General features: G+C 42.4%; 2 protein-coding genes across 2 annotated transcripts; both read right to left on the reverse strand.

The window, feature by feature from the left end:
• Nucleotides 1-6,411: 6,411 nt before the first annotated feature.
• On the reverse strand, nucleotides 6,412-9,263 carry LOC140548222 (leukotriene B4 receptor 1). Its single transcript, XM_072671676.1, has 2 exons — nucleotides 7,830-9,263; nucleotides 6,412-7,149 (listed from the first exon to the last, which is right to left on the reverse strand). Exons 1-2 carry the CDS (start codon nucleotides 8,610-8,612, stop codon nucleotides 6,829-6,831), a joined length of 1,104 nt encoding a protein of 367 aa, XP_072527777.1. The 5' UTR covers nucleotides 8,613-9,263; the 3' UTR covers nucleotides 6,412-6,828.
• A 98-nt stretch (nucleotides 9,264-9,361) lies between these two features.
• On the reverse strand, nucleotides 9,362-11,886 carry LOC140548224 (leukotriene B4 receptor 1). Its single transcript, XM_072671677.1, has one exon. The coding sequence runs from the start codon at nucleotides 11,866-11,868 to the stop codon at nucleotides 10,837-10,839; it is 1,032 nt and encodes a 343-aa protein (XP_072527778.1). The 5' UTR covers nucleotides 11,869-11,886; the 3' UTR covers nucleotides 9,362-10,836.
• Between the last annotated feature and the right edge of the window lie 797 nt (nucleotides 11,887-12,683).

The following is a 12,683-nucleotide window of genomic DNA, read 5'->3' on the forward strand; positions in this document are numbered from 1 at the left end:
CTGGAATTGGTCTAAAAATGGCTCTTATAGCCACAAAAAAAGCCTTGTTGGTAAGTGTAACTAAGGTAATTCTGTGATTACTTAAACTGCAATCGTCATTAAATTGTACAAACGTCATTAAATCACTTAGACAAAAGTATTGGGACACCCAATGCTCATTCATTGTTGCTTCTGAAATTAAAGCTCTTAAAAAACGTTTCTCCTGTCTGGAAGACTTTCTGCTAGATTCTGGGACATTGCTGTGAGGGTTTGATTGCATTTAGCGACAGGTGCATTAGGGAGGTCAGAATGTTGGGTGATCAACACACCACCTCATGCCAAAACTATTGGATGGAGCACCACCACCATTCCAGTTCCACTGATCCAGCACTCAATGCTGGCGGGCTTTATATCCCTGTAGCCCACACCTGGCATTAGGCATGGTTCCAATAGGTTCATGTTTATCCGCTCCGGAGAGTCCTATTTTACTGGCAATACTTCAATTCTACAGGGAATAGAAAAGCTGTGTGTGTGTGTGTGTGTGTGTGTGTGTGCATTTGCACATCTATGTCAGCAATAGGTGCAACTTAAAGTGGCTGAATGCATTCATTTAAAGAGGTGTCCACAAACATTTGGACATATAGTTTTGTGTTGTTTTCTTTGCTATGCAGCCATGAAATGTTGCCTATTCTATCATACATTCAAAGTTATCAGCCATGGTGACACAGCTATTATGCAGCGTTAGGGCAATCGCAGCAAATGAAGAATTAATAGATTGATTTATTAGTATTGCCTAATGAAAATATTACTCGTCAAAGCACTGAGCACACACCCACATTCATTCATTAATGGAGGTTACTTTGCTGTAATGGACACACACCCAAACTTTTCAATAGCAGATTGGACAAAAGGTTAGCTAGAGGCCCACACATTCGTCTTCTGTGTGTGTTTGTGTCAAGTGCAGCACTCAAGTCAGGTTTCCCCAGTTCTTCCTTTTTTGCTGCTCAGCACAAATGAGTGTTTACTACACTTTACCCACAAGTACTAACGCACACACCAACATGCTTACTGCTAATACTGAAAGAGAATACACACACTCTTGCTTCCTCATTCTTAAGTAATGAACTAACACCTCATGACCGGGAAAAGATTCAGTCCTAAAACAGGACTAAAGCACATTGACATTACATCAAGGACGATGACTACTGAGGAAGCAGATACACATGAACATGCTGACGGGGTGTAAGGCTTCCCAGTACTGAGCTGTGGAGCAGTGGAGCTGTGATGTCATTAAGAAATTACAGTTAACAGAAACAGGGGGGGGGGTCAAGTTCAAGTTGACGTCTGCATGAAAAAACAACACCTCTTCAACTGTTAAGACTGGGGAGTGGATCCAACATACTTTGGGCTTGTGTGGCAGCCAGTGGCACTGGGAACATTTCATCGGTAGAGAGAAGAATGGTTCAGTTCAGTCCCAGCAAATTCTGGAAGATGAAGAAGAGGGTGGCTTCTACAGCAGAACGAGCTGTAGTTTTGCCATGGCCGGCGCAGTCCCCTGACCTAAACATTGAACATCTGTGGATAGACCCTTTAAAAGAGCAGTGCAGCAAGCCGGCCCAAGAATCTCACAGAACCTTATTTTGGAACCTGTAATTAATAAAATAAAGATGTAATCTTGCCTAAACTATTAAAAAAATGTTTGCAGTTTGTCCAGGGGTTTCCAAACTTGTGCATGACACTGGAACACTTTGCAGTTCTAGGCACACTAACACACCACCACCATGTCAGTGTCACTGCACTGCTGAGAATGACCCACCACCCAAATACTACCTGCTCTGTGGTGGTCAGTCCTGTGGGGTCCTGACCATTGAAGAACAGGGTGAAAGGAGGCTAACAAAGTATGCAGAGAAACAGATGGACTACAGTCTGTGATTATAGAACTACAAAGTGCTCCTATATGGTAAATGGAGCTGATATAATGGACAATGAGTGTAGAAACAAGTAGGCAGGTGTTGTTAATGTTATGGCTGGTCAGTAAATATTCATTTACCATTTAATTAAAAAAGAAAACTACCATTACAGCTCCTGCAATACACAGCTGTGTGCTAACATTGTTTGTGTTAGTCTAGAAGAACAGTGTCTGACACTGATTGTGTGTTTAGATCATATCTCTGTGTTAAGACCTATAATGCATGTGCAAAAAAATACACAGATCATGTTAAAAGTAACAGAACATGTGTGTGTGAAAAGCCTCTAAAACTGAGTTGGAAGAAGTACAAGGAGAAGAAGAGTGGGGTTGGGTGGGTGGGTGTGTGGCGGAGACGAGGGGTATTGGCTCAGACGTAAACGCCTCACTTCAGCTACATTCTGAACTGCATTACCGTATCTGTGCTGTCTCCGAGGTGATGTTTTGCAAACTCTTTGTGGTAAAAATATTCTTCCATAAAGGCCCTTAGCAGGCCCATAGTTGATTGCCATGGTGTTTGTTGACTCATAAACACAGAGCACAGCCTCAGCCACTCACTTCCTCTGTTGCACACACTCCCAGCCGCTCTGACCGAGGCTTGCCTAATAAGCCTCCTCTTTGTCTGGAGACTACGTTTAGAGAGATGGCACGAGGCTGGGTGGAGAGGGGTTCAGTTTTTTCCTGTGGACGGCAGTGGTTTGGTACTTGGTACTCGTGCTCAGATTTTAGCTTCGCTAAATTTGTTAATAAAAAGGACAAAATGTCCAGAATCACGGATCACAGAATCAAGTTTAATCAAAGAATGCCTGATAGGGCCTGAAATAATGAATAATATGCTAAACATGCTAAATAATGATCAGAATTATTAAATAAATCACCTTTTTGTCCTAGATTTAAGCATTTACCCAGTTCACCTATACATTTATGAAGATCAGAAATGGCCGTGGCACACTGTTAAAACTTCTTTGAGAAACTTTTAACGTTCTTCAATGTGAAACCTCTTACGGTGCTTTGAGGAACCTTCAAGGAATCCCTTTTCTTCTAAAAAAAAAACATTTCTTGAAGGTTAAAATTTCAAATAGATGAAACTCCAATGGTTCCTCAGGGAAAAGTGCACAGTGGCTGGTTGGTGGTTAGCACGATTGCCTCTCAGCACTGTAGCCTTGGGTTCAAGTCCTTATCTGGGCAGAGTGTTCAGCACCACTGACAGGTAAAGTGAAAGACATTGATTATCTCCATCTACAGTGGCATCTGTCAAGAGGTGGGATCTATTAGGCTGCAAGTGAACAGTCAGTTCTTGAAGGTGATGTGCTACAAATGGGAGAGCAGAAGGATCTGAGCCACTTTGACAAGGCCTAAATTGGGATAGCTAGACAACTGGGTCAGAACAACTTTAAAACCGTGTGGGGTGTTCCTGGTAGGTTAGAACCTACCAAAAGTGCTCCTAGAAAGGACAACCGGTGACCCGGCAACAAGGTCATGTGCAGCTAAGATGTGATGTAACTCATTGAGGCACCACCTCACAACTTACAGCATTTACTAACTGCTAATGTCTTGGTGCCAGATACTGCAGGACGCTTTTAGAGGTGTTGTGGAGTCCATGCTTTGACAGGTCAGATCTGCTGTGGTGGCACATGGGTGACCTGCTCAGTAGTAGGCGGGTGGTACTAATGTTATGGTTAATTGGTCAACATGAATTTGCTCAGCCAACAATGATGGTGAAATACAAAAGGTCCTTTGAGCGATGCCACAGCAGACCCACTTTGGTTCCATAAAGAACCATGTTAATATAATAGAGATTATACCTTCACTCGATGACACATTTCTTTACCAGTTGAAAGGTTCTTCACATTTCGCACTCTTAGAAACATGATTCTTTATGGAACCATAAGTGTTTCTTCTATGGCATCTCCCAAAGATAGCATAATAGCGTAGGGTGAGACCTACCATTCTTTTTTGTTTTATGAAGAACACTTGACACTTGTCTTGGTACAAAATCAAACTGCAGTTCCCTCAAAAAAAAAGTTACACAAAGCAGTATGCAATTCCCCTTTTCTCACTCATACGTTGGATACAAAAACACGCTCACATGTTGCAATGCAGTGGAAAAAAGTTAAAGCTGATGTTGAAATGCTGAAACAGGCAGACTACAGAAGAAAAGGATGACGTGCAGACGAGGAACACTCTTGCACTTTATTATGCACACTAGGGGGATGAGAATGATGAATCAAACTTATGAAAATATGTTATCATATTAGATCTATTAGTCTATATTAGTCTAGAAGTTGTATGGTCCAGAAAGGGAAGACGTATCCTTTTGCTGCAAAATGACAGCAGCAAACTGCATGTCACAAAACTGGTAATGGTATTTCAATAGAATTCTCATTCAGTCCAGTCAGATTTGGAAAATGTACAGCTCACATAAGGTACTAGGTGGTCAGCTATAGCATTAGCACCACCTGCCTGATATTGAGTAGGTCCCCCTTGTGTGGCTACAACAGATCTGACCATTCGATGCATGGACTACACAAGACCTCTGAAGGTGACCTCTGGTATCTGGTACCAAGATGTTAATAGCAGATCCTTTAAGTCCTGTAAGTTGTGAGGTGGGGCTTCTGTGGATCCATGACCTCCATAGATGCCCTCCATGACCCTCTCACCAGTTCACCGGTTGTCCTTTCTTGGACCGCTTTTGGTAGGTACTGACCACTGCATAACAGAAAATCCTACCTGATGTTTTGGAGATGTTCTGACCCAGTCGTATAGCCATCACAGTTTCGGTCAAGTGGCTCAAATTCATCACCTTCACACACGTACTGTTCACTTGCTGCCTAATAGATGTCTCTGTAGATGAAGATAATCAGCGTTTCACCTATCAGTGGTGCTAATGTTATGGCTGATTAGTGAATGAGACCCCTATATAGAACATAATGTTGTTGTCCTCAGCTTAGTGGTTTACCTGAAATAGGATTATTAAAACAGTAAATTATGGTAATCAGTCCAGTAAGATCATCTCAACTGGTAGATGAAGAAGGGAAGTGTTCAGTGTGATGCTCACTTGACCATTTAGGAATCACTGTTGTTGGGTCTCTTAAGTGGTATAGCTGTCTATGTGTTTGCCTGATCATCAGGAGATCAGGTTTGATTCCCAGTGATGCCAGAGACATCCATGGCCGTCCCAAAGACGCTCTCTGGGTGGGCAAGAGGTCCCACCCTCCCAGTGCTAGTCAGTGCACGTTCAAGCTCACTCAGCTATACAATGACACTGAATTAAGGCAGAGCTTCATGTGACTCAAAAGGAAGTACGTGCTGGCTTTCACCTTCCCAGCACTCGTAGCATCATGTAAAAGAACAGTCTACGTGAGAAATGATCATGACTAAAATTGGGGGAAATATCCAAAAACAATTGAGCAAAGACACCAACTCTGGAACTATGACAAGCTGATATGACTAATCATAGTCTACCATTGATTTTATATGGAGTTTCACTCCACTCTCGTATCTCTATTACATTCTTACTAGTAAAAACTCCAGCTCCAGATCTCTACAATTACGTTTTTACTACTAAAACTCCCAGTAAAGATCTCCAGATCTCCTAAGTCTGACTGATGCTACAAATGCTAATTCCAGATGCTAACTATCTAATGTAGTTTTGACTTCTGGATTTATACACTAGCCGCTGTCTGAGGAAGTCCAGGAGGATTGTTAAGGACTCCACCCACCCAAGCCACAGCCTGTTCTCCCAGCTGCCCAGAGGCAGGAGGTACAGGTTTTTCACTCACTTTTACACATTTTATTTTGATTAGATTTTATTTTATATGACTAGTTGTAACATGCATTTAGAATATGTGCAGTTTTAGATCTCTATAATATCATTTTAAAATGTAATATCTGGATCTTCATACAGTTTCTACTAGTAAAAACATGTTAGTAGAGACCTGGAGCTGGAGCTTTTACTCATAAAAATGTTATTAGGATAAGAGAGAGTGAAATTCCATGTAAATCAATGGTAACATATGACATATTTGCACACTACCCCTAAATTATTTATTATTATCTGTCTGTATTGTGTTGTATTGTCTGTCTGCACTTGCACAGTTGCACTTGTGTTCTGTATGCACGGTGTCTATGCTGCACCATGGTCCTGGAGGAATGTTGTTCAATTCACTGTGTACTCTGTATATAGTTGAAATGACAATAAAAACCCATTTGACTTGACTTGACTAGTCAAAATTACATTGAGGATATACTGTCTTGGTAATAAGACTAGTCAGACTTTTTAAATCTGTACATCCAATATTATTACTAGTAAAAACAGCTTGTAGCGCTGGTGTGATTTTAGGCTAAATGGTTTGCAATACTGTAACTGCATTCCAGGAGCTAGACTGCACTCAGAAAAACAGTACATACAGAGATCAACAACTCAAGAAATCACTGGATCGAGAGGTTAAATATGATACAGTGCATTAACATTTATTAAACCTTTCGACAGATCATCCGATATTTTGCATCAGATGGATGAATAAACATCACTGCAGTTCCACAGGCTGGATGAGATATACTTCACTTCCACAGAAAACCTGTGACAAATATATATACATACTGTATGACATGCAGAACGTGTCTGGACCCTGATATGCTTTCTCCAAGATACTCACATACCTCAAACACTTTACAAAGGCAAAAGGCAGACGTTTTACTTGCGCCAACTTAGTCCTGGGCAGTGGTCATTGGTGCTTCACTATGTGAAGACTCCTTTAGCACAACACTAGGCTTAGAATATGTCCATAAAGAAATATATACGTATATAACTCACACGCCGTATTTACTGGATATAATTACTTTTTATATACTTCCAAGTTCATCTGTCCAACTCAGTACTTTTACATACTCTGTTGGTGAGCAGCGTTGTTACATATGTCCACCAGCAGATTGATCTGTGCTTTGGACTCCATGCTGCACTGAGAGGTGCTGGTCTGAGAGCTCTGCCTTCTGGACACGTAGGACAGCTCTTTGTTGCCCTCGCCTGTGGCTGTGCTAGAAAGGTGGCGGAACAGCTTCTGGATGCCCATGTCCCTCAGTGAGCTGCGGAAGTTCCTCGCTGCAAAAACATAGAGGATGGGGTTGACCGTGCTGCTGATGAAAACCAGGGCTCCTGCCACGATAGTCATGGCTTCCACTGCGTTATGGAGGGTTTCAGCTTCCTAGGGATCGAGATCATGACAATATTGTGTGTTATTTAGTGTTATTTAGATGAATTAAGTCACAGTATGTATTTTGTGAGTATGTCCTGGTTATCGGCAACGTTTCTAGACCTTAAAAAAGACAGACGGGCTTATAATAAACAGCCAATAGACAACAATAAGTGTAAAGTAGCTTTGTGATAACAAGTAGCCTTAAAATTATTTTGATAGCATCAAAAATGTCAGTCCATAAGGCCACATTTATTTATGAATTTTTTCCCAGCTGACCTTTTATTCTATTGCTTCTTTATAGATTATTTCTGCAAAGACATCACTTAAGAAAATTGTCCCTTTCCTCGTCCATGTCCATTAAATGTGGGAACTCTCTTTTGCTAGTGTCTCACTGAATTTTATCCCATTAGTGCTTTGGCATTTAAGAAGAAAATGATTCTGTACAGCCATCTACAGGGGTTTTTCCTTGTGTATCAAATTTTTAAATAGGCAAAGAATTATTAATACATTTGCCTGGTTCTTTAAGTCATCATGGTTCTATCTACAGCCTCTGCCTTTACAATAGAACCCTTGAAGAACTTTTTAGGAACAAACAAGAGAGGTTTATTACGATGATTAAATATCATGTATTGTAAGAAATATCTTCAAGAATTCTGTTGCTATATTTTTCTGTCATTGTCCATCCTTACCTGAGAGCTTTTCTCGAGGGTAAGGAGCACTAGAGACAAGAGGTTTCCGATATGATGGGGAATCCAGCAGAGCGTGAACAGCACCACCACGCTGGCAATCAGCATTGTGGACTTCTTTTTAGACCGGAGGTTCATCTGCGCAATGCGGCTGAAGAGACAGCCATAGCAGACCACTAGGATGGAGAAGGGGATCACAAAGCCCATCAGAGACTCCAAAAGCAGGATCACGGCCTCCTGCGTATGGGATTTGTATTGCCGAAACAGGCACTGATCCTCCCCCAGCTGTTTGTCCAAGACCTGGGTGACTATCACAGGGACGCTCAAAAGAAACGAGGCCACCCACACCACCAGGAGAACCTTCCTCAGCGCCTCCTTCCTCCTCCAGCTGGCTGAGGCAAAAGGGTACCGGATGGCAAAAAAGCGCTCCACGCTCATGATGGTGATGAGGAAGACGCTGGCGTACATGCAGGCATTGATGATGTACACCATGGCTTTGCAGACGACCTCGCTGAACACCCAGGAGCGAGCCAGAGAGTAGATCCACAGAGGCAGAGTGACCAGCACCAGCAGGTCAGCGATGGCCAGGTGTAGGATGAGCAGCACGGTGTGGGAGCGCTTCTTCACATGCTTCATGATGGTCCACACCACTAGCAGGTTCCCCGGAACCCCCATTACAAAGCACACAGACAGGATCACGCAGGCCGCCACTAAACCGGCATGACCCCCCTCGTCCTCCTGCTCCTGCTGATTTCTCATCCAAAAAACACTTCCCGTGCCGTTCATGCTTACTCCAGAAAAACACCCCACCGCGCACAACTCGCTCACGCTTCTGAGCCGAGAACGGTGAGAGCAGACTGCATAAAGGCAGTAGCACTTCCTCTTCAGAGAGCAAACACAGGAAAGAAACCCGTTTTCTCAGGAAAGACAAGATTGAGAGCGGCCGAGAGGGAGAGAAACCATTAAACTGAAGTGTCGGAGAGCAGTAGTGGTGAAACTTTTAGAGAGAGATAAGGTACACCAGAGCACAACTCCACGGTTTACCCTGTTTTAAGAGAAAATCTGATGTAAACGTAACTTTTAATATGTCTCTGGCAAACACCAATAAAAAGACCTATAAAAACACAAAGCTATTAAAAAAGTTGACATTTTTCAGCTCCCTTAAGAACCTTTTAAGTGAAAGATGTGTGAGTGTGAAAAACCTTTTTGAAGAAGCTTTTGAAGGTTGACTCAACTGAAGGATCTTTAATTATTTTAAAGGTTCTTCACACTCATACATCTCTTTTCTAAACATGGGGCCTTACTGACCAATCGTTTTAAGAACAAAATTCTTCTTAAAACTCATTTATGCAGTTTTCATGAAGATCCTGACACTACACACTACAATGTGCAGCGAGTCCTCCAAGACAAGGGTTGCACACCTGGGTTTACTACCTTAACAGAAGAACTTATCAGCTAATTCTGTTTGTACACCCTAATCTCACATGGGTCCAATCTAGGCCCTGTGTGTAGTGCACAACCCAGATGGGGTCCATGTTTAACCCCTCCTGGTCCCTTTACTGACCCTGGTGGGCATCCATATGTTGAGTCAACATGAAACCCATGGACAAAACCTTCAGGTTCCCAGTTAGGCTACCCATACAAGCCCTGCATGGGTGTGTTATCTGGGTATCAAAAAGTCTCAACTGCTACATAGTTTTGATTTTCTGGACTGGGCTTCATTTGTTCTCAGGTGAAGAATTAAGATTAAGGTTTAAGATTATGAAATTTCGAATTGGATTTCCCAAAGGCATCATAGATGGTAAGTGAGCATCACACTGAACACACGGTCAGTGTCTCTACAAACTAAGGTGTTAACATCAAGATGTTTTGGAAAAAACAGGATTAGTTTAGCTGTGTGTTAATAAAAACAAAATAGAGGGGGTTTCTTCAAGGCACTGTTTATAAAAGGGTGGCAAAATCTAAAGTCTACACTGTACTACCCTACTTGTACTACACTGCCCCTCAATGCTACTCCTGAATCACCATCTGTGTCTTGACTGACCACGTGATGTTTACTACTTCTTGTTTTTTTTTCCTGAGAGTATTTCAAAGAATTAAGACCTACTTCTAGTTTTGGTTTTGGGGACTATAAAGAAACTGTATGTTGAAAGTCATCTTAGTTTGACACAATGATGTTTGGTAAAGTGTGTGTGTGGGGGGAGGGTTAATTTTTGCAAGACAGAGAAATTTATTTAGAAAAATGTTATAATTAAGGCTGGGCAAATGGCAAATTACACAATATGTCATAATAAAACGTTTATATAATACACAATATGTCATAATATTTATTTTTTTCTGACTTACATTAAGATGGAATAGATAAACGTTTTTTAAAATACTGTAAAAACTTCGAAAAAACTTAAAAATGAAAATTGTTCTTATTTAATGTTTCACACACTACAGTGTATCCAGTTAACCAGGAATAATGATTTTTTTGTAGTGAAACATGCGGTCTGTCACTGTTTACCCAAATTTTCAGTGTAATGTGATATAACTGATCATAGTAACCATATACACGCATTTGTATATGGTCGCATTTCCAGCCCTAATCTAAGCAATGGCACAGCTGTAGTAATTATTTGGGCAATGTACCAGGTTAACATCTGGCTACGGGAGCCGTTTAGCTCGAACTTGCAGAGTACACCATCCGACAGTTGGGTTGGATCAAGGTCAGATCACGTTCTCAACACGAACAAACCACTCCTTAATAATCCAAGTGCGATTACTGTGTTTACATCTGCCAAAACGAATCACACCAACAGTGAAAACGAACCAGAGTCGTTTATTCAAGCCGATCAAACAGATTCTGAAGGTCCGTTAAAGTGGTGACGGGCCAAGTACCACATCGGCTGGGGTTAGGAAAAGAGAAAAAAGGAAAAACGCCAATCCACTGAACGACTGTGGTGCCCTCTTTATACCAGTTTTCAGTAATCGGTGCTGACCAAGTTCAGCTTCAATTCAGCGCACTTCAAACTTCCGAGGAAGTCTTTTCCTTGTCTGTGCCGCTGTCGGAGCCGCCTGGGGTCTGGGGCTCCTTTCCTCTGATTTGGGCTGCTTGTGACGTCACTTCCTGGAAGAGCTTGGCCATTGCCAACTTCCTCAGACCACCCTGGAAATTTCTGGCAGCAAAGGCATAGAGCATTGGGTTCACACAGCTGCTGATGAACGCCAGTGCTCCGGCAACGAACACCACCACATTCGGGACCAGGGGCAGCTCATCGGAGGGGTCTAATAGCAGATAAGCTATGGTAATGACATTGAGAACATGGTAGGGCAGCCAGCAAAGAGCGAAGGCAATCACCACACCGCCTATGAGAAAGGCAGACTTTTGCTTACTCCTGCTTTGTATTTGCCGAAGCTGAGAAGCCACCTGGCAATAGCAGACGGCCAGAATGAAGAAAGGAATGACAAAGCCCACCAGCGTCTCCAAACAGCCACAGAAAACCTCCAATTGCACGGAGCTGTACTCTGTAGAGTCGCAGTGATGTGTACCATCAGCGTTTTCTTCCATCTGTCGTGCAAGGAAGGCCGGAATCCCCAGTAGGAGCGCTAAAGCCCAGGTCCCACCCAGCGCTTTGTACATGATGTTGCTGGTTTTCCACTGGAGCATCCGGAAAGGAAACCTGACAGCCAGGAAGCGCTCCATGCTCATGATGGTGATGAGGAAGACGCTGGCGTACATGCAAGTATGGATGATGTACACCATGGCCTTGCAAGTGGCCTGACCAAACATCCAGGAATGAGCCAGCGAGTAGATCCACAGAGGCAGAGTGACCAGCACCAGCAGATCAGCAACGGACAGGTGTAGGATGAGCAGCACGGTGTGTGAGCGCTGCTTTACATGCTTTATAATGGTCCAAACCACCAGCAGGTTCCCTGGAACTCCCACCACGAAGCACACAGCCAGGATAGTACAGGCCACTGCAGTCCCACCACCCCATTCGGACCATTCTTCCTTTGAGATTGTGCCGTTTCTGCCAGAGAGAGAGGAGCTGCTCATGTTTGCGTCTGAGTCCAAAACAAGTGACAGCAGTAAAGAAACAGACTGCAGATGGGTTTCACATTAGTAAGGAACCTACACGCTTTACTTCTCTAAATTATCACATGAACAGCAAAAACAAAAGTGAGAGAAAGAGCAGCCAGACTACTCAGACTAAAGGTGATCTTAAAATGTAAAACCTAAAATATCCATGCATTAACCACCTATTTGTGCTTTTGGGCCTCTCAACCCAATAACACAACCAGTCAGAGTCCTAAAAAAGCCCATGCTCTGCACATGTTTGTGGTTTCTCTGTCCTGGTCATGTTGGCCTTGCTGTGTTGAATGAGGAGTGCTACCTTGGGTCCAAAACCAAAAGCAAACCAACAGACACGAGTCAATTAACAATACTACTGTACATATACCTTTTATACAAAGTGGAGCTGCATTTGTTTTGCTGAAAGAATTATAGGTAATGACAGAATTAAAATATCAAAATAAAAAAGTTTTCAAAACAACCCTACTACTAGCCTAGAACTAAGCAGACGTACACTGTAATTATAGATGCAAAAAGTAATACTTAATTCAATTTGAAAATAAAAATAAATAAAAATATAGATTACTTACACTAATGTTGAAGTCAGCCAGTACTTTGTAAGTTTGAGAATGAGACCTGGCTAACTAGACAGACTGATAGACAGATGTGCTCTTTTTGGGATGTGAAAAGTGCGTCCGGTGGGCACTTCTGAACTATGCAAAGTATCTGGGATTTCGCATTGCTTTCACGGCTGTGTTCTGTGTGCATATTTCTTCAGCTTTAAACACGCCTGCTTATGT

The sequence above is a fragment of the Salminus brasiliensis genome, chromosome 25 (assembly GCF_030463535.1).
Source record: "Salminus brasiliensis chromosome 25, fSalBra1.hap2, whole genome shotgun sequence".
Classification (NCBI taxonomy): domain Eukaryota; kingdom Metazoa; phylum Chordata; class Actinopteri; order Characiformes; family Bryconidae; genus Salminus; species Salminus brasiliensis.